The sequence below is a fragment of the Esox lucius genome, chromosome 10 (genome assembly GCF_011004845.1).
Source record: "Esox lucius isolate fEsoLuc1 chromosome 10, fEsoLuc1.pri, whole genome shotgun sequence".
Taxonomy (NCBI): domain Eukaryota; kingdom Metazoa; phylum Chordata; class Actinopteri; order Esociformes; family Esocidae; genus Esox; species Esox lucius.
The window spans coordinates 29,563,114-29,585,403 of NC_047578.1; the positions used below are offsets into that span (position 1 = coordinate 29,563,114).

Sequence of the window (22,290 nt, forward strand, 5' to 3'; positions counted from 1 at the left end):
TTACATGTTTTGTTTGTAAAACCTTACACCAGAATTCATATTCAATTTGTCGCCATCTAAAGTTTAATCCTGGCTTGTATCCAGGAAGATTTTTGCGTTTGCATTGTGCGGGGGCTAAATGTACATCAGCCTTTGGAATTTACTCTGGATTTAAAAAGCATTTACTTCAAATTCATGGACAATTCATGGTTTCTTCCAATTCTTCTGAGATGGATGGCAGTAGAAACGAGAGTGAGGGTCTCTCAGAGTCACCCAGTGGATGTGATAGTCGTGCTTCTGTTCCATATAATTTTGTCAATGATTTGGCATTGAGTGATGAGGATGAAAGTGGAGAATTGATAAAGAAGAGCTCCTCTGGAACTGAGATTAACTTGAATATGTGTGCATCTGCACAGTTACAAGCTTCAAAAGTAGCTCATAGCACAGTTCAGGCCATAGTTGAGTCAATTGAGGAATTGGTTGCTGACATGCAAACCAAAACGAAGGAGCCCGTTTTCAGCAACATTCCATCAGAGCTTCATTAGACAGTTGACAGAGCTTTCTGTTCCATTGAAAATCCATTGACAAAATGTAATATAGAAGCTAAACGGCAAAGATACTATGAAGACAAGTGGCATATTGTCCAACCTATAGAATATGTTCTAGGTGTTAGATTTGATGCAAGATCTGACAGAACAACTGGGATATACAGCCAGATTCCTGTTACATATAAGTTCATTTATGTGCCTGTCCTCAAAACTATTCAGTCAATGTTCAGAAACAAAGATATCTTGGAGGGCCCGTTGCTGTCCCTGTCCAGAATCCTCCTGGTTGTGTTGCAGATTGAGATGATGCATGACGATTTCAGCTGCCACTGTGCTGACACCTCCCCTGTGTTGTCCCTTTCCTTGTTCATCTGGTCATGCTTCCGACCTGGTCTAAGTTTAAATAGACTCTAGACTCAGCCCACATGCATTTATTAATTATTACAATTGTAATCTTAATATGTTCACCTGGCACAGCTAGAAGAGGACTGGTCACCCCTCTGAGCTTTTCCTAGCCACTGAAATTCAACACTACTGTTGTTTTCTCCTTGGGGTTTAAGGCCAGGTGCTTTATAAAAGCCTTTTGTGTAACATCTGCTGATGTTAAGAGGCCATTACAGTAGTCAACCCTACTAGAGATAAAAGCATGGATGAGCTTCTCTTGGTTATTTTTTAGATGATAGAATGCTGTTTTGGTTTTAAGGGCCTGAGAATCCAGTTCTTTACTAATACTTGTTTTTTAATTTTGGTTGCCAAACACAATAATCTTATTTTAGTTTAATTGTAGACAATTTTGGTTCATCCAGGTATTTATGTGCTCTATACAGTGACACAGAGAGTCTATTGAGCTGTTGTCATATGGTTCGACAGCCATATATATTGAGTATCATAGTAAGTGTAATTGTCTTAGTGTTAAGCAAGTGCTGATAAACAAGTTTTAGTTCATTTTTTGCCACATCTTCCAAAAGGTTGTGCATTATATCCACTGCGAAGTTGTCACAAATATGGTAATATGTATAGTGGGGAGAACAAGTATTTGATACCTGCAAAATCGGCAGTGTTTACCATGTAGAAGTCTGTAATTTTTATCATAGGTACTCTTCAACTGTGAGTGACGGAATCTAAAACAAAAATCCAGAAAATCACATTGTATGATTTTTAAGTAATTAATTTGCATTTTATTGCATGACATAAGTATTTGATACACTAGAAAAGCATAACTTAATATTTGGTACAGAAACCTTTGTTTGCGATTACAGAGATCATAGGTTTCCTGTACACACTGCAGGAGGGATTTTGGTCCACTCCTCCATACAGACCTTCTCCAGATCCTTCAGGTTTCGGGGCTGTCACTGGGCAATACGGACTTTCAGCTCCCTCCAAAGATTTTCTATTGGGTTCAGGTCTGGAGACTGGCTAGGCCCTTGAGATGCATCTTATGGAGCCACTCCTTAGTTGCCCTGGCTGTGTGTTTCGGGTCGTTGTCATGCTGGAAGACCCAGCCACGACCCATCTACAATGCTCTTACTGAGGGAGGTTGTTGTTGGCCAAGATCTTGCGATACATGGCCCCATCCATCCTCCCCTCAATACGGTGCAGTCGTCCTGTCCCCATTGCAGAAAAGCATCCCCAAGGATGTTTCTACCTCCATGCTTCACGGTTGGGATGGTGTTCTTGGGGTTGTACTCATCCTTCTTCTTCCTCCAAACACGGCGAGTGGAGTTTAGACCAAAAAGTTATATTTTTATCTCATCAGATCACATGACCTTCTCCCATTCCTCCTCTGGATCATCCAGATGGTCATTGCCAAACTTCAGACGGGCCTGGCTTGAGCAGGATTGCGTGTGATGCAGGATTTTAATCCATGACGGTGTAATGGTTTTCTTTGAGACTGTAGTCCCAGCTCTTTTCAGGTCATTGACCAGGTCCTGCCGTGTAGTTTTGGGCTGATCCCTCACCTTCCTCATGATCATTGATGCCCCTCAAGGTGAGATCTTGCATGGAGCCCCAGACCGAGGGAGATTGACGTCATCTTGAACTTCTTCCATTTTCTAATAAGTGTGCCAACAGTTGTGGCCTTCTCACCAAGCTGCTTGCCTATTGTCCTGTAGCCCATCCCATCCTTGTGCAGGTCTAAAATGTTATCCCTGATGTCCTTACACAGCTCTCTGGTAAAAATGATAAAAATTACAGACCTCTAGATAAGTAGGAAAACCTGCAAAATCGGCAGTGTATCAAATACTTGTTCTCCCCACTGTAAGTGTATTAAACAAGCAATTTCTCTTCAGACCAAAAGTAGATGACAGTTATTGGTTATCTCTTGTTGAGTATCACAGTGTTCAGAATGAAGTTCTTTAGAATGAAACACAACAGCAGCTTGATCTTCAGAAAAAATATTCTGAAAAGCATCCCTGCTAAACAAGAAAACGACAACAGTATGTTGCACTGAACTAATCCTTTCAATTGGGTATCAAATACTGAGGTACAAACACCATAATTTTCCAAACATTTAAAATCATCCCCTAGAGGCTTAACAATGGCATCAAACCCAAATTTTTTAATGTCATCTGTATGAAAAAGCTAAATAAGTTGAATGTTCATCAACACAGAATTATATTTTGGAGGAAGATTTCTCAAAATAAAATACATGCAACCAAGTTTGTGGATTCCTTTTTGGACCCCAAAGGATTAACTGGACTCCCGAAAAAGACTGCCAAACAACTGCAGCTCATTCAGAATGCTGCTGCTAGAATCTTAACCAGGACCAAGAGAACAGAACACATCACTCTGGTTCTTAAATCTTTGCATTGGCTTTCAGTCAGTTACAGAATAGATTTCAAAGTGGTGCTTTTAGTTTATAAATCTCTGAATGGTTTAGGACCCGAATACGTTTCTGATATGTTTGCAGAACCAAGCAGGGCTCTTAGATCCATGAACATAGGTAAGCTAGTAGAGCCCAGAGTCAAAACTAAACATGGAGAAGCTGCGTTTAGCACTTATGCTGTACACAACTGGAATAAACTACCAGAAGATTGTAGACGTGCCCCAAACGTATACATTTTTTAATCCAGGTTATGACTGAACATTTAAACCTAACCACACAGTTTAGCCTTATAGCTTCCTATGTTTTTAATCCCATTTTTAATCTTTATATGTTTTCTTATTGTATTTTTTATTATTATGATATATTCATTTGAGTATTTGTTTTTATGTTATTGTACTTTCATATATTTTTCTTTGTAAAGCACATTGAATTGCTTTGATGTATGAATTGTGCTATATAAATAAACTTGCTTGCTTGATTACTGATTTGTGTGAACGGCTTCACGCTTTCAATTACGGATACCTTAAAAGAAAAAATTTGTTTATATATTGTTTACATTGTTTTCTCACCTTCTGTAGCTGAAGGCATGGCTTGTTTTCTAAAGAATTTAATTTCAGATCACCTGACTTTTCAAGACAGTATTCCCAAACAAAAGACTAATACCTAAACACAATTTTCTAGTTCACTATCTTCGTTGTATCAGACAAATAGGCCACCTTCTTCATTTTTGGTGCATGAGGTTTAAGGCTAAACATAACTTTTTCAAATGTTCAATTAAGAACTTCAAAAACATTACCAAAACTATGGTGAAGGAACATCAATTACACATGGCTTTTTACTGGGAAACTTTTTTGAACATGGACCAATACATATTAAGACGTAATTTGTCTGGGTCTTGATCTGAGTCCACATTGTCATGCCTACACCACCAACTGGATTAAAGATTTTGGCAATGATTATCATGTTGGTTTATTTGTCTACTTTGGCATATAGTGTTATATCCCTGTGTTCAAATAAAATGATTAATGTCATTTTACAAAATAACTGCATATTTTCTACTTTGTGATGTCCTAACATTGTGTTTCGATGACCATTTCAGTGGATATTGTAAAGAGGAGAGGTCCCGCCCATTTCATATGATGAGTGTTGATGGTTTATTTTACCACAAACCTTTTGACAAACAATTTTCATACAACTCTGATGGAAATATTTATATTGTGCCACACTGTCATCTTTGCTGATTTCACACACCTGTCACACAGTGTGTAATAAAAGTTAAATAAGGGTGTCTTGTCTATGATGGATTTCATTTTGGATGGTCTTCTTATAGCCTTGAAATGTGAATATCCTTTTGAAATACTGTTCTAACAACTCCTAATTTTGGCCTTGGGGTTCAGTATGGAGAATATTATTGAATCAGTTTGAAATGTTAATGACATTGCTGTATATCACTATTGCTTCAAACCATTCAGTGTAAATCAAATAACTCAGTATAATTGGAGTTAAGTTAACACGGTAGTGGAGATAGTTGTAGTTTTCACAGTGTTGAAATGTAACTCTATACAACAGTGTAGCAAGTAGATAACACTTTCTGTTGTTTCAGAGAGTTAATATTTAACTATGCATGGATTTAGTTCAACACTGCATTTGAGTTATATTATCAACATTTTAAGGAGGGTTAAATTAACACTGCAAAGGTTGGGACAATATAAACACCAGTCTAGTGTTATAAATAACTCTATCAGTTATTTTGACACTTTGGAATTTGCTGTGTAGGAGCAGATCCATATAATATTTTGTAGGCTATCAGTAAAACGTTATTATCAACACTTTAAACACTTTAAAAGCGGAGTCTAGTACTGAAGTAATGTGATCAAATTATCTACTCAGGATTATTTATTTGGTGTCTTTTCAGGGTAACCGGATTGAGGATCATTGCAATAATCTGATCTTGAACAATAGAGTGGATTAGCTTTTCTGCGTAGTAAAAAAATAAATAATAATGTGACTATACTCATTGAGAGTAACAAAAATAAAAATTAAAAAAAACACACAACAACACATTTAATAAATTCCATTGTCTCAACATAGTTGAATAATCGTATTCCGAAAACAGTTGTCAGCTTTCGGGTATCCAGTCAATAACCTTATCATACACATAAGCACTGTATTGTACCTGTTGATGGGTAACTAGGTCCAGTGCATTTTGTGATATATTATGAAAAAGGTATTGTAAAACCAACTGTAACTGCAATGTAATTCTTGTAGGTATATTTTTTACAGTGCTTGATGAAAAATGAAATACAGGGCTGCAATCAGAATTGTTCAGAAAACTGTTCCATCATTTACTGAGATATTGTTAATATAAATACATTTGTCAAAGCATTTCTTGTAAATGAAAAACGTCTGGCATCTTTTATTAAAATCAGTTTTATACAGTATTTAGCATTTAGATCCCATGTAACATTTAAACCCAGAGAAATCATAGGAGGGATATATATTTAGAATTTTAAAATGACGTTTGGCTTTAGGAGGCTCTTAAACTACAAGCTGATTCTTTATCTAAATTAAACAGGCTAGGATTGTAATATGATCTTGAGGGACATAAACATTTCCTGACAAATGTATTATGACTTCCTTTCTTTACAAAATCTGAATCTTTGACTGTCAGTGTTATTAGAAATATCAGTGTTATTAGAAATAAGAAATTATGGAAAAACTAGGACTATATATAGTACAGTGTATTAAGGATTTAAAGTAATGTTTGTAAAGCGTCTTCCAGTAAAAAAAAGAAGGGCTTACTGGTGGATACAGTTGTGCTCAAAAGTTTGTATATCCTTGGAAAATTGATAATATATGTACCATTTGTAAAGAAAACATGAGTGAGCAAGCAAAACATGTCTTTTATTTCTCATGGGATTCACATTCATCTGTAGGTCTTATCAGAATGGCACAATAATTTCAGAAGTCTCAGATACATTATATTTGAAACCTTATACTTGTGACTAATTTCACTGAAATCGTATTTGTTGTATTCAAATACGTTCAGTCAAAAAAAACATTTAGAAATGTTTGAAGAAATGTATGGCAATAACTGCTTTGTCCAATTAGAAGGAATAGTAGCACAATATGTTCAAATACTGTAGGATGTCAGCACAAATAATGAACTCATTTTTTCAGGGGCAGTAAGCTAAGTCCAGTATCTGGGTCCCTCACACACCTCTCCACAAGCTGCAGGTAGGTCAGGTTCTCTTGTGTGTTGGGGTCAAAAAAGCCCTTGGTGTCATCGTCAGGATCTTCGAGGACCTTGTTCATTTCCTCATCAAAGTATCCTCTCTGGTAGGCAACCTCCACAGGCACTCTGTGACTGTACACCGGATCAATGATACCACCGGTTGCAATCTGAGCCTCAAGAAGGCGAATTCCATGGTCTTTAACAATAAGGTCCTTTTTCAAAGCCTGGAACAAGCTGATGGTGTTTCCTGTGTATGGATCTTTGTACCCAGTAACTGCCCTCTCTGCTGAAAGCAGTTTGTTCTTCCACTCGCTCCCAACCAGACCTTGAGCTGCTGCCTCTTCTACAGAGAGCTTCTTGTTCTTCACTGGGTCAATGACAAATCCTGTGGCAGCCTGAGCCTCCAGCAATACCAGAGAGGTTCCAGGAGTCAGAAGACCTTTGGATTTGGCCTCATAAATGCTCATGGTTTGTTTGGAGGATGGAACATATATACCTGCAATGCAGTTTGATCCCTCCAAGTACTTGCGTACTGAGTCCATTTCACTCACTTGAGTCACTGTGACTTTTCCGGCATTGAGATCTTCATAGAGTTTCTTGTCAATAATTTTTGATTCAAGCAGTTCTCCAGCAGTGACATTCTTCCTGATACCATGAAAGGCTGTTTCTGTGGTAATTGTGGTAATTGTCTTTGTTTCAGACTTTGTCTCGGGTTGTGTGCATGTGGTAACAGGACTTGTTGTAGGGCTGGTCTTTTGCTGAATGATTGACAGTAAAATCTCCATGAAGCGTTGAATAGTGATTGCTCCAGATTTATACTGCTGCACAATCTCTCTCCTTTCCTCCTCTGTGATGTATTTTGAGTAGAGGAGATCCCAAAGAGACACTGTCTGTCCTTGGAATTTGCCTCCGGCCTTAGTTGTTGTCATGGACTTCAGAATGGTCTTGGTTTGCTCATCGATGAAGAAGTAAAACTCTCCTTTCTTGACAATAACAAGTAAACTAAGACCAGTATCTGGGTCCCTCACACACCTCTCCACAAGCTGCAGGTAGGTCAGGTTCTCTTGTGTGTTGGGGTCAAAAAAGCCCTTGGTGTCATCGTCAGGATCTTCGAGGACCTTGTTCATTTCCTCATCAAAGTATCCTCTCTGGTAGGCAACCTCCACAGGCACTCTGTGACTGTACACCGGATCAATGATACCACCGGTTGCAATCTGAGCCTCAAGAAGGCGAATTCCATGGTCTTTAACAATAAGGTCCTTTTTCAAAGCCTGGAACAAGCTGATGGTGTTTCCTGTGTATGGATCTTTGTACCCAGTAACTGCCCTCTCTGCTGAAAGCAGTTTGTTCTTCCACTCGCTCCCAACCAGACCTTGAGCTGCTGCCTCTTCTACAGAGAGCTTCTTGTTCTTCACTGGGTCAATGACAAATCCTGTGGCAGCCTGAGCCTCCAGCAATACCAGAGAGGTTCCAGGAGTCAGAAGACCTTTGGATTTGGCCTCATAAATGCTCATGGTTTGTTTGGAGGATGGAACATATATACCTGCAATGCAGTTTGATCCCTCCAAGTACTTGCGTACTGAGTCCATTTCACTCACTTGAGTCACTGTGACTTTTCCGGCATTGAGATCTTCATAGAGTTTCTTGTCAATAATTTTTGATTCAAGCAGTTCTCCAGCAGTGACATTCTTCCTGATACCATGAAAGGCTGTTTCTGTGGTAATTGTGGTAATTGTCTTTGTTTCAGACTTTGTCTCGGGTTGTGTGCATGTGGTAACAGGACTTGTTGTAGGGCTGGTCTTTTGCTGAATGATTGACAGTAAAATCTCCATGAAGCGTTGAATAGTGATTGCTCCAGATTTATACTGCTGCACAATCTCTCTCCTTTCCTCCTCTGTGATGTATTTTGAGTAGAGGAGATCCCAAAGAGACACTGTCTGTCCTTGGAATTTGCCTCCGGCCTTAGTTGTTGTCATGGACTTCAGAATGGTCTTGGTTTGCTCATCGATGAAGAAGTAAAACTCTCCTTTCTTGACAATAACAAGTAAACTAAGACCAGTATCTGGGTCCCTCACACACCTCTCCACAAGCTGCAGGTAGGTCAGGTTCTCTTGTGTGTTGGGGTCAAAAAAGCCCTTGGTGTCATCGTCAGGATCTTCGAGGACCTTGTTCATTTCCTCATCAAAGTATCCTCTCTGGTAGGCAACCTCCACAGGCACTCTGTGACTGTACACCGGATCAATGATACCACCGGTTGCAATCTGAGCCTCAAGAAGGCGAATTCCATGGTCTTTAACAATAAGGTCCTTTTTCAAAGCCTGGAACAAGCTGATGGTGTTTCCTGTGTATGGATCTTTGTACCCAGTAACTGCCCTCTCTGCTGAAAGCAGTTTGTTCTTCCACTCGCTCCCAACCAGACCTTGAGCTGCTGCCTCTTCTACAGAGAGCTTCTTGTTCTTCACTGGGTCAATGACAAATCCTGTGGCAGCCTGAGCCTCCAGCAATACCAGAGAGGTTCCAGGAGTCAGAAGACCTTTGGATTTGGCCTCATAAATGCTCATGGTTTGTTTGGAGGATGGAACATATATACCTGCAATGCAGTTTGATCCCTCCAAGTACTTGCGTACTGAGTCCATTTCACTCACTTGAGTCACTGTGACTTTTCCGGCATTGAGATCTTCATAGAGTTTCTTGTCAATAATTTTTGATTCAAGCAGTTCTCCAGCAGTGACATTCTTCCTGATACCATGAAAGGCTGTTTCTGTGGTAATTGTGGTAATTGTCTTTGTTTCAGACTTTGTCTCGGGTTGTGTGCATGTGGTAACAGGACTTGTTGTAGGGCTGGTCTTTTGCTGAATGATTGACAGTAAAATCTCCATGAAGCGTTGAATAGTGATTGCTCCAGATTTATACTGCTGCACAATCTCTCTCCTTTCCTCCTCTGTGATGTATTTTGAGTAGAGGAGATCCCAAAGAGACACTGTCTGTCCTTGGAATTTGCCTCCGGCCTTAGTTGTTGTCATGGACTTCAGAATGGTCTTGGTTTGCTCATCGATGAAGAAGTAAAACTCTCCTTTCTTGACAATAACAAGTAAACTAAGACCAGTATCTGGGTCCCTCACACACCTCTCCACAAGCTGCAGGTAGGTCAGGTTCTCTTGTGTGTTGGGGTCAAAAAAGCCCTTGGTGTCATCGTCAGGATCTTCGAGGACCTTGTTCATTTCCTCATCAAAGTATCCTCTCTGGTAGGCAACCTCCACAGGCACTCTGTGACTGTACACCGGATCAATGATACCACCGGTTGCAATCTGAGCCTCAAGAAGGCGAATTCCATGGTCTTTAACAATAAGGTCCTTTTTCAAAGCCTGGAACAAGCTGATGGTGTTTCCTGTGTATGGATCTTTGTACCCAGTAACTGCCCTCTCTGCTGAAAGCAGTTTGTTCTTCCACTCGCTCCCAACCAGACCTTGAGCTGCTGCCTCTTCTACAGAGAGCTTCTTGTTCTTCACTGGGTCAATGACAAATCCTGTGGCAGCCTGAGCCTCCAGCAATACCAGAGAGGTTCCAGGAGTCAGAAGACCTTTGGATTTGGCCTCATAAATGCTCATGGTTTGTTTGGAGGATGGAACATATATACCTGCAATGCAGTTTGATCCCTCCAAGTACTTGCGTACTGAGTCCATTTCACTCACTTGAGTCACTGTGACTTTTCCGGCATTGAGATCTTCATAGAGTTTCTTGTCAATAATTTTTGATTCAAGCAGTTCTCCAGCAGTGACATTCTTCCTGATACCATGAAAGGCTGTTTCTGTGGTAATTGTGGTAATTGTCTTTGTTTCAGACTTTGTCTCGGGTTGTGTGCATGTGGTAACAGGACTTGTTGTAGGGCTGGTCTTTTGCTGAATGATTGACAGTAAAATCTCCATGAAGCGTTGAATAGTGATTGCTCCAGATTTATACTGCTGCACAATCTCTCTCCTTTCCTCCTCTGTGATGTATTTTGAGTAGAGGAGATCCCAAAGAGACACTGTCTGTCCTTGGAATTTGCCTCCGGCCTTAGTTGTTGTCATGGACTTCAGAATGGTCTTGGTTTGCTCATCGATGAAGAAGTAAAACTCTCCTTTCTTGACAATAACAAGTAAACTAAGACCAGTATCTGGGTCCCTCACACACCTCTCCACAAGCTGCAGGTAGGTCAGGTTCTCTTGTGTGTTGGGGTCAAAAAAGCCCTTGGTGTCATCGTCAGGATCTTCGAGGACCTTGTTCATTTCCTCATCAAAGTATCCTCTCTGGTAGGCAACCTCCACAGGCACTCTGTGACTGTACACCGGATCAATGATACCACCGGTTGCAATCTGAGCCTCAAGAAGGCGAATTCCATGGTCTTTAACAATAAGGTCCTTTTTCAAAGCCTGGAACAAGCTGATGGTGTTTCCTGTGTATGGATCTTTGTACCCAGTAACTGCCCTCTCTGCTGAAAGCAGTTTGTTCTTCCACTCGCTCCCAACCAGACCTTGAGCTGCTGCCTCTTCTACAGAGAGCTTCTTGTTCTTCACTGGGTCAATGACAAATCCTGTGGCAGCCTGAGCCTCCAGCAATACCAGAGAGGTTCCAGGAGTCAGAAGACCTTTGGATTTGGCCTCATAAATGCTCATGGTTTGTTTGGAGGATGGAACATATATACCTGCAATGCAGTTTGATCCCTCCAAGTACTTGCGTACTGAGTCCATTTCACTCACTTGAGTCACTGTGACTTTTCCGGCATTGAGATCTTCATAGAGTTTCTTGTCAATAATTTTTGATTCAAGCAGTTCTCCAGCAGTGACATTCTTCCTGATACCATGAAAGGCTGTTTCTGTGGTAATTGTGGTAATTGTCTTTGTTTCAGACTTTGTCTCGGGTTGTGTGCATGTGGTAACAGGACTTGTTGTAGGGCTGGTCTTTTGCTGAATGATTGACAGTAAAATCTCCATGAAGCGTTGAATAGTGATTGCTCCAGATTTATACTGCTGCACAATCTCTCTCCTTTCCTCCTCTGTGATGTATTTTGAGTAGAGGAGATCCCAAAGAGACACTGTCTGTCCTTGGAATTTGCCTCCGGCCTTAGTTGTTGTCATGGACTTCAGAATGGTCTTGGTTTGCTCATCGATGAAGAAGTAAAACTCTCCTTTCTTGACAATAACAAGTAAACTAAGACCAGTATCTGGGTCCCTCACACACCTCTCCACAAGCTGCAGGTAGGTCAGGTTCTCTTGTGTGTTGGGGTCAAAAAAGCCCTTGGTGTCATCGTCAGGATCTTCGAGGACCTTGTTCATTTCCTCATCAAAGTATCCTCTCTGGTAGGCAACCTCCACAGGCACTCTGTGACTGTACACCGGATCAATGATACCACCGGTTGCAATCTGAGCCTCAAGAAGGCGAATTCCATGGTCTTTAACAATAAGGTCCTTTTTCAAAGCCTGGAACAAGCTGATGGTGTTTCCTGTGTATGGATCTTTGTACCCAGTAACTGCCCTCTCTGCTGAAAGCAGTTTGTTCTTCCACTCGCTCCCAACCAGACCTTGAGCTGCTGCCTCTTCTACAGAGAGCTTCTTGTTCTTCACTGGGTCAATGACAAATCCTGTGGCAGCCTGAGCCTCCAGCAATACCAGAGAGGTTCCAGGAGTCAGAAGACCTTTGGATTTGGCCTCATAAATGCTCATGGTTTGTTTGGAGGATGGAACATATATACCTGCAATGCAGTTTGATCCCTCCAAGTACTTGCGTACTGAGTCCATTTCACTCACTTGAGTCACTGTGACTTTTCCGGCATTGAGATCTTCATAGAGTTTCTTGTCAATAATTTTTGATTCAAGCAGTTCTCCAGCAGTGACATTCTTCCTGATACCATGAAAGGCTGTTTCTGTGGTAATTGTGGTAATTGTCTTTGTTTCAGACTTTGTCTCGGGTTGTGTGCATGTGGTAACAGGACTTGTTGTAGGGCTGGTCTTTTGCTGAATGATTGACAGTAAAATCTCCATGAAGCGTTGAATAGTGATTGCTCCAGATTTATACTGCTGCACAATCTCTCTCCTTTCCTCCTCTGTGATGTATTTTGAGTAGAGGAGATCCCAAAGAGACACTGTCTGTCCTTGGAATTTGCCTCCGGCCTTAGTTGTTGTCATGGACTTCAGAATGGTCTTGGTTTGCTCATCGATGAAGAAGTAAAACTCTCCTTTCTTGACAATAACAAGTAAACTAAGACCAGTATCTGGGTCCCTCACACACCTCTCCACAAGCTGCAGGTAGGTCAGGTTCTCTTGTGTGTTGGGGTCAAAAAAGCCCTTGGTGTCATCGTCAGGATCTTCGAGGACCTTGTTCATTTCCTCATCAAAGTATCCTCTCTGGTAGGCAACCTCCACAGGCACTCTGTGACTGTACACCGGATCAATGATACCACCGGTTGCAATCTGAGCCTCAAGAAGGCGAATTCCATGGTCTTTAACAATAAGGTCCTTTTTCAAAGCCTGGAACAAGCTGATGGTGTTTCCTGTGTATGGATCTTTGTACCCAGTAACTGCCCTCTCTGCTGAAAGCAGTTTGTTCTTCCACTCGCTCCCAACCAGACCTTGAGCTGCTGCCTCTTCTACAGAGAGCTTCTTGTTCTTCACTGGGTCAATGACAAATCCTGTGGCAGCCTGAGCCTCCAGCAATACCAGAGAGGTTCCAGGAGTCAGAAGACCTTTGGATTTGGCCTCATAAATGCTCATGGTTTGTTTGGAGGATGGAACATATATACCTGCAATGCAGTTTGATCCCTCCAAGTACTTGCGTACTGAGTCCATTTCACTCACTTGAGTCACTGTGACTTTTCCGGCATTGAGATCTTCATAGAGTTTCTTGTCAATAATTTTTGATTCAAGCAGTTCTCCAGCAGTGACATTCTTCCTGATACCATGAAAGGCTGTTTCTGTGGTAATTGTGGTAATTGTCTTTGTTTCAGACTTTGTCTCGGGTTGTGTGCATGTGGTAACAGGACTTGTTGTAGGGCTGGTCTTTTGCTGAATGATTGACAGTAAAATCTCCATGAAGCGTTGAATAGTGATTGCTCCAGATTTATACTGCTGCACAATCTCTCTCCTTTCCTCCTCTGTGATGTATTTTGAGTAGAGGAGATCCCAAAGAGACACTGTCTGTCCTTGGAATTTGCCTCCGGCCTTAGTTGTTGTCATGGACTTCAGAATGGTCTTGGTTTGCTCATCGATGAAGAAGTAAAACTCTCCTTTCTTGACAATAACAAGTAAACTAAGACCAGTATCTGGGTCCCTCACACACCTCTCCACAAGCTGCAGGTAGGTCAGGTTCTCTTGTGTGTTGGGGTCAAAAAAGCCCTTGGTGTCATCGTCAGGATCTTCGAGGACCTTGTTCATTTCCTCATCAAAGTATCCTCTCTGGTAGGCAACCTCCACAGGCACTCTGTGACTGTACACCGGATCAATGATACCACCGGTTGCAATCTGAGCCTCAAGAAGGCGAATTCCATGGTCTTTAACAATAAGGTCCTTTTTCAAAGCCTGGAACAAGCTGATGGTGTTTCCTGTGTATGGATCTTTGTACCCAGTAACTGCCCTCTCTGCTGAAAGCAGTTTGTTCTTCCACTCGCTCCCAACCAGACCTTGAGCTGCTGCCTCTTCTACAGAGAGCTTCTTGTTCTTCACTGGGTCAATGACAAATCCTGTGGCAGCCTGAGCCTCCAGCAATACCAGAGAGGTTCCAGGAGTCAGAAGACCTTTGGATTTGGCCTCATAAATGCTCATGGTTTGTTTGGAGGATGGAACATATATACCTGCAATGCAGTTTGATCCCTCCAAGTACTTGCGTACTGAGTCCATTTCACTCACTTGAGTCACTGTGACTTTTCCGGCATTGAGATCTTCATAGAGTTTCTTGTCAATAATTTTTGATTCAAGCAGTTCTCCAGCAGTGACATTCTTCCTGATACCATGAAAGGCTGTTTCTGTGGTAATTGTGGTAATTGTCTTTGTTTCAGACTTTGTCTCGGGTTGTGTGCATGTGGTAACAGGACTTGTTGTAGGGCTGGTCTTTTGCTGAATGATTGACAGTAAAATCTCCATGAAGCGTTGAATAGTGATTGCTCCAGATTTATACTGCTGCACAATCTCTCTCCTTTCCTCCTCTGTGATGTATTTTGAGTAGAGGAGATCCCAAAGAGACACTGTCTGTCCTTGGAATTTGCCTCCGGCCTTAGTTGTTGTCATGGACTTCAGAATGGTCTTGGTTTGCTCATCGATGAAGAAGTAAAACTCTCCTTTCTTGACAATAACAAGTAAACTAAGACCAGTATCTGGGTCCCTCACACACCTCTCCACAAGCTGCAGGTAGGTCAGGTTCTCTTGTGTGTTGGGGTCAAAAAAGCCCTTGGTGTCATCGTCAGGATCTTCGAGGACCTTGTTCATTTCCTCATCAAAGTATCCTCTCTGGTAGGCAACCTCCACAGGCACTCTGTGACTGTACACCGGATCAATGATACCACCGGTTGCAATCTGAGCCTCAAGAAGGCGAATTCCATGGTCTTTAACAATAAGGTCCTTTTTCAAAGCCTGGAACAAGCTGATGGTGTTTCCTGTGTATGGATCTTTGTACCCAGTAACTGCCCTCTCTGCTGAAAGCAGTTTGTTCTTCCACTCGCTCCCAACCAGACCTTGAGCTGCTGCCTCTTCTACAGAGAGCTTCTTGTTCTTCACTGGGTCAATGACAAATCCTGTGGCAGCCTGAGCCTCCAGCAATACCAGAGAGGTTCCAGGAGTCAGAAGACCTTTGGATTTGGCCTCATAAATGCTCATGGTTTGTTTGGAGGATGGAACATATATACCTGCAATGCAGTTTGATCCCTCCAAGTACTTGCGTACTGAGTCCATTTCACTCACTTGAGTCACTGTGACTTTTCCGGCATTGAGATCTTCATAGAGTTTCTTGTCAATAATTTTTGATTCAAGCAGTTCTCCAGCAGTGACATTCTTCCTGATACCATGAAAGGCTGTTTCTGTGGTAATTGTGGTAATTGTCTTTGTTTCAGACTTTGTCTCGGGTTGTGTGCATGTGGTAACAGGACTTGTTGTAGGGCTGGTCTTTTGCTGAATGATTGACAGTAAAATCTCCATGAAGCGTTGAATAGTGATTGCTCCAGATTTATACTGCTGCACAATCTCTCTCCTTTCCTCCTCTGTGATGTATTTTGAGTAGAGGAGATCCCAAAGAGACACTGTCTGTCCTTGGAATTTGCCTCCGGCCTTAGTTGTTGTCATGGACTTCAGAATGGTCTTGGTTTGCTCATCGATGAAGAAGTAAAACTCTCCTTTCTTGACAATAACAAGTAAACTAAGACCAGTATCTGGGTCCCTCACACACCTCTCCACAAGCTGCAGGTAGGTCAGGTTCTCTTGTGTGTTGGGGTCAAAAAAGCCCTTGGTGTCATCGTCAGGATCTTCGAGGACCTTGTTCATTTCCTCATCAAAGTATCCTCTCTGGTAGGCAACCTCCACAGGCACTCTGTGACTGTACACCGGATCAATGATACCACCGGTTGCAATCTGAGCCTCAAGAAGGCGAATTCCATGGTCTTTAACAATAAGGTCCTTTTTCAAAGCCTGGAACAAGCTGATGGTGTTTCCTGTGTATGGATCTTTGTACCCAGTAACTGCCCTCTCTGCTGAAAGCAGTTTGTTCTTCCACTCGCTCCCAACCAGACCTTGAGCTGCTGCCTCTTCTACAGAGAGCTTCTTGTTCTTCACTGGGTCAATGACAAATCCTGTGGCAGCCTGAGCCTCCAGCAATACCAGAGAGGTTCCAGGAGTCAGAAGACCTTTGGATTTGGCCTCATAAATGCTCATGGTTTGTTTGGAGGATGGAACATATATACCTGCAATGCAGTTTGATCCCTCCAAGTACTTGCGTACTGAGTCCATTTCACTCACTTGAGTCACTGTGACTTTTCCGGCATTGAGATCTTCATAGAGTTTCTTGTCAATAATTTTTGATTCAAGCAGTTCTCCAGCAGTGACATTCTTCCTGATACCATGAAAGGCTGTTTCTGTGGTAATTGTGGTAATTGTCTTTGTTTCAGACTTTGTCTCGGGTTGTGTGCATGTGGTAACAGGACTTGTTGTAGGGCTGGTCTTTTGCTGAATGATTGACAGTAAAATCTCCATGAAGCGTTGAATAGTGATTGCTCCAGATTTATACTGCTGCACAATCTCTCTCCTTTCCTCCTCTGTGATGTATTTTGAGTAGAGGAGATCCCAAAGAGACACTGTCTGTCCTTGGAATTTGCCTCCGGCCTTAGTTGTTGTCATGGACTTCAGAATGGTCTTGGTTTGCTCATCGATGAAGAAGTAAAACTCTCCTTTCTTGACAATAACAAGTAAACTAAGACCAGTATCTGGGTCCCTCACACACCTCTCCACAAGCTGCAGGTAGGTCAGGTTCTCTTGTGTGTTGGGGTCAAAAAAGCCCTTGGTGTCATCGTCAGGATCTTCGAGGACCTTGTTCATTTCCTCATCAAAGTATCCTCTCTGGTAGGCAACCTCCACAGGCACTCTGTGACTGTACACCGGATCAATGATACCACCGGTTGCAATCTGAGCCTCAAGAAGGCGAATTCCATGGTCTTTAACAATAAGGTCCTTTTTCAAAGCCTGGAACAAGCTGATGGTGTTTCCTGTGTATGGATCTTTGTACCCAGTAACTGCCCTCTCTGCTGAAAGCAGTTTGTTCTTCCACTCGCTCCCAACCAGACCTTGAGCTGCTGCCTCTTCTACAGAGAGCTTCTTGTTCTTCACTGGGTCAATGACAAATCCTGTGGCAGCCTGAGCCTCCAGCAATACCAGAGAGGTTCCAGGAGTCAGAAGACCTTTGGATTTGGCCTCATAAATGCTCATGGTTTGTTTGGAGGATGGAACATATATACCTGCAATGCAGTTTGATCCCTCCAAGTACTTGCGTACTGAGTCCATTTCACTCACTTGAGTCACTGTGACTTTTCCGGCATTGAGATCTTCATAGAGTTTCTTGTCAATAATTTTTGATTCAAGCAGTTCTCCAGCAGTGACATTCTTCCTGATACCATGAAAGGCTGTTTCTGTGGTAATTGTGGTAATTGTCTTTGTTTCAGACTTTGTCTCGGGTTGTGTGCATGTGGTAACAGGACTTGTTGTAGGGCTGGTCTTTTGCTGAATGATTGACAGTAAAATCTCCATGAAGCGTTGAATAGTGATTGCTCCAGATTTATACTGCTGCACAATCTCTCTCCTTTCCTCCTCTGTGATGTATTTTGAGTAGAGGAGATCCCAAAGAGACACTGTCTGTCCTTGGAATTTGCCTCCGGCCTTAGTTGTTGTCATGGACTTCAGAATGGTCTTGGTTTGCTCATCGATGAAGAAGTAAAACTCTCCTTTCTTGACAATAACAAGTAAACTAAGACCAGTATCTGGGTCCCTCACACACCTCTCCACAAGCTGCAGGTAGGTCAGGTTCTCTTGTGTGTTGGGGTCAAAAAAGCCCTTGGTGTCATCGTCAGGATCTTCGAGGACCTTGTTCATTTCCTCATCAAAGTATCCTCTCTGGTAGGCAACCTCCACAGGCACTCTGTGACTGTACACCGGATCAATGATACCACCGGTTGCAATCTGAGCCTCAAGAAGGCGAATTCCATGGTCTTTAACAATAAGGTCCTTTTTCAAAGCCTGGAACAAGCTGATGGTGTTTCCTGTGTATGGATCTTTGTACCCAGTAACTGCCCTCTCTGCTGAAAGCAGTTTGTTCTTCCACTCGCTCCCAACCAGACCTTGAGCTGCTGCCTCTTCTACAGAGAGCTTCTTGTTCTTCACTGGGTCAATGACAAATCCTGTGGCAGCCTGAGCCTCCAGCAATACCAGAGAGGTTCCAGGAGTCAGAAGACCTTTGGATTTGGCCTCATAAATGCTCATGGTTTGTTTGGAGGATGGAACATATATACCTGCAATGCAGTTTGATCCCTCCAAGTACTTGCGTACTGAGTCCATTTCACTCACTTGAGTCACTGTGACTTTTCCGGCATTGAGATCTTCATAGAGTTTCTTGTCAATAATTTTTGATTCAAGCAGTTCTCCAGCAGTGACATTCTTCCTGATACCATGAAAGGCTGTTTCTGTGGTAATTGTGGTAATTGTCTTTGTTTCAGACTTTGTCTCGGGTTGTGTGCATGTGGTAACAGGACTTGTTGTAGGGCTGGTCTTTTGCTGAATGATTGACAGTAAAATCTCCATGAAGCGTTGAATAGTGATTGCTCCAGATTTATACTGCTGCACAATCTCTCTCCTTTCCTCCTCTGTGATGTATTTTGAGTAGAGGAGATCCCAAAGAGACACTGTCTGTCCTTGGAATTTGCCTCCGGCCTTAGTTGTTGTCATGGACTTCAGAATGGTCTTGGTTTGCTCATCGATGAAGAAGTAAAACTCTCCTTTCTTGACAATAACAAGTAAACTAAGACCAGTATCTGGGTCCCTCACACACCTCTCCACAAGCTGCAGGTAGGTCAGGTTCTCTTGTGTGTTGGGGTCAAAAAAGCCCTTGGTGTCATCGTCAGGATCTTCGAGGACCTTGTTCATTTCCTCATCAAAGTATCCTCTCTGGTAGGCAACCTCCACAGGCACTCTGTGACTGTACACCGGATCAATGATACCACCGGTTGCAATCTGAGCCTCAAGAAGGCGAATTCCATGGTCTTTAACAATAAGGTCCTTTTTCAAAGCCTGGAACAAGCTGATGGTGTTTCCTGTGTATGGATCTTTGTACCCAGTAACTGCCCTCTCTGCTGAAAGCAGTTTGTTCTTCCACTCGCTCCCAACCAGACCTTGAGCTGCTGCCTCTTCTACAGAGAGCTTCTTGTTCTTCACTGGGTCAATGACAAATCCTGTGGCAGCCTGAGCCTCCAGCAATACCAGAGAGGTTCCAGGAGTCAGAAGACCTTTGGATTTGGCCTCATAAATGCTCATGGTTTGTTTGGAGGATGGAACATATATACCTGCAATGCAGTTTGATCCCTCCAAGTACTTGCGTACTGAGTCCATTTCACTCACTTGAGTCACTGTGACTTTTCCGGCATTGAGATCTTCATAGAGTTTCTTGTCAATAATTTTTGATTCAAGCAGTTCTCCAGCAGTGACATTCTTCCTGATACCATGAAAGGCTGTTTCTGTGGTAATTGTGGTAATTGTCTTTGTTTCAGACTTTGTCTCGGGTTGTGTGCATGTGGTAACAGGACTTGTTGTAGGGCTGGTCTTTTGCTGAATGATTGACAGTAAAATCTCCATGAAGCGTTGAATAGTGATTGCTCCAGATTTATACTGCTGCACAATCTCTCTCCTTTCCTCCTCTGTGATGTATTTTGAGTAGAGGAGATCCCAAAGAGACACTGTCTGTCCTTGGAATTTGCCTCCGGCCTTAGTTGTTGTCATGGACTTCAGAATGGTCTTGGTTTGCTCATCGATGAAGAAGTAAAACTCTCCTTTCTTGACAATAACAAGTAAACTAAGACCAGTATCTGGGTCCCTCACACACCTCTCCACAAGCTGCAGGTAGGTCAGGTTCTCTTGTGTGTTGGGGTCAAAAAAGCCCTTGGTGTCATCGTCAGGATCTTCGAGGACCTTGTTCATTTCCTCATCAAAGTATCCTCTCTGGTAGGCAACCTCCACAGGCACTCTGTGACTGTACACCGGATCAATGATACCACCGGTTGCAATCTGAGCCTCAAGAAGGCGAATTCCATGGTCTTTAACAATAAGGTCCTTTTTCAAAGCCTGGAACAAGCTGATGGTGTTTCCTGTGTATGGATCTTTGTACCCAGTAACTGCCCTCTCTGCTGAAAGCAGTTTGTTCTTCCACTCGCTCCCAACCAGACCTTGAGCTGCTGCCTCTTCTACAGAGAGCTTCTTGTTCTTCACTGGGTCAATGACAAATCCTGTGGCAGCCTGAGCCTCCAGCAATACCAGAGAGGTTCCAGGAGTCAGAAGACCTTTGGATTTGGCCTCATAAATGCTCATGGTTTGTTTGGAGGATGGAACATATATACCTGCAATGCAGTTTGATCCCTCCAAGTACTTGCGTACTGAGTCCATTTCACTCACTTGAGTCACTGTGACTTTTCCGGCATTGAGATCTTCATAGAGTTTCTTGTCAATAATTTTTGATTCAAGCAGTTCTCCAGCAGTGACATTCTTCCTGATACCATGAAAGGCTGTTTCTGTGGTAATTGTGGTAATTGTCTTTGTTTCAGACTTTGTCTCGGGTTGTGTGCATGTGGTAACAGGACTTGTTGTAGGGCTGGTCTTTTGCTGAATGATTGACAGTAAAATCTCCATGAAGCGTTGAATAGTGATTGCTCCAGATTTATACTGCTGCACAATCTCTCTCCTTTCCTCCTCTGTGATGTATTTTGAGTAGAGGAGATCCCAAAGAGACACTGTCTGTCCTTGGAATTTGCCTCCGGCCTTAGTTGTTGTCATGGACTTCAGAATGGTCTTGGTTTGCTCATCGATGAAGAAGTAAAACTCTCCTTTCTTGACAATAACAAGTAAACTAAGACCAGTATCTGGGTCCCTCACACACCTCTCCACAAGCTGCAGGTAGGTCAGGTTCTCTTGTGTGTTGGGGTCAAAAAAGCCCTTGGTGTCATCGTCAGGATCTTCGAGGACCTTGTTCATTTCCTCATCAAAGTATCCTCTCTGGTAGGCAACCTCCACAGGCACTCTGTGACTGTACACCGGATCAATGATACCACCGGTTGCAATCTGAGCCTCAAGAAGGCGAATTCCATGGTCTTTAACAATAAGGTCCTTTTTCAAAGCCTGGAACAAGCTGATGGTGTTTCCTGTGTATGGATCTTTGTACCCAGTAACTGCCCTCTCTGCTGAAAGCAGTTTGTTCTTCCACTCGCTCCCAACCAGACCTTGAGCTGCTGCCTCTTCTACAGAGAGCTTCTTGTTCTTCACTGGGTCAATGACAAATCCTGTGGCAGCCTGAGCCTCCAGCAATACCAGAGAGGTTCCAGGAGTCAGAAGACCTTTGGATTTGGCCTCATAAATGCTCATGGTTTGTTTGGAGGATGGAACATATATACCTGCAATGCAGTTTGATCCCTCCAAGTACTTGCGTACTGAGTCCATTTCACTCACTTGAGTCACTGTGACTTTTCCGGCATTGAGATCTTCATAGAGTTTCTTGTCAATAATTTTTGATTCAAGCAGTTCTCCAGCAGTGACATTCTTCCTGATACCATGAAAGGCTGTTTCTGTGGTAATTGTGGTAATTGTCTTTGTTTCAGACTTTGTCTCGGGTTGTGTGCATGTGGTAACAGGACTTGTTGTAGGGCTGGTCTTTTGCTGAATGATTGACAGTAAAATCTCCATGAAGCGTTGAATAGTGATTGCTCCAGATTTATACTGCTGCACAATCTCTCTCCTTTCCTCCTCTGTGATGTATTTTGAGTAGAGGAGATCCCAAAGAGACACTGTCTGTCCTTGGAATTTGCCTCCGGCCTTAGTTGTTGTCATGGACTTCAGAATGGTCTTGGTTTGCTCATCGATGAAGAAGTAAAACTCTCCTTTCTTGACAATAACAAGTAAACTAAGACCAGTATCTGGGTCCCTCACACACCTCTCCACAAGCTGCAG

General features: G+C 42.6%; 1 protein-coding gene across 1 annotated transcript in view; it reads right to left on the minus strand.

Annotated features, from left to right (window-relative positions):
• Positions 1–6,231: 6,231 nt before the first annotated feature.
• eppk1 (epiplakin 1) overlaps positions 6,232–22,290 on the minus strand; it is a 43,811-nt gene continuing 27,752 nt past the window's right edge. The window contains 1 exon segment of the mRNA XM_029122634.2: positions 6,232–22,290. Coding sequence (XP_028978467.2) covers positions 6,517–22,290 — 15,774 coding nt within the window. The 3' untranslated portion in view covers positions 6,232–6,516.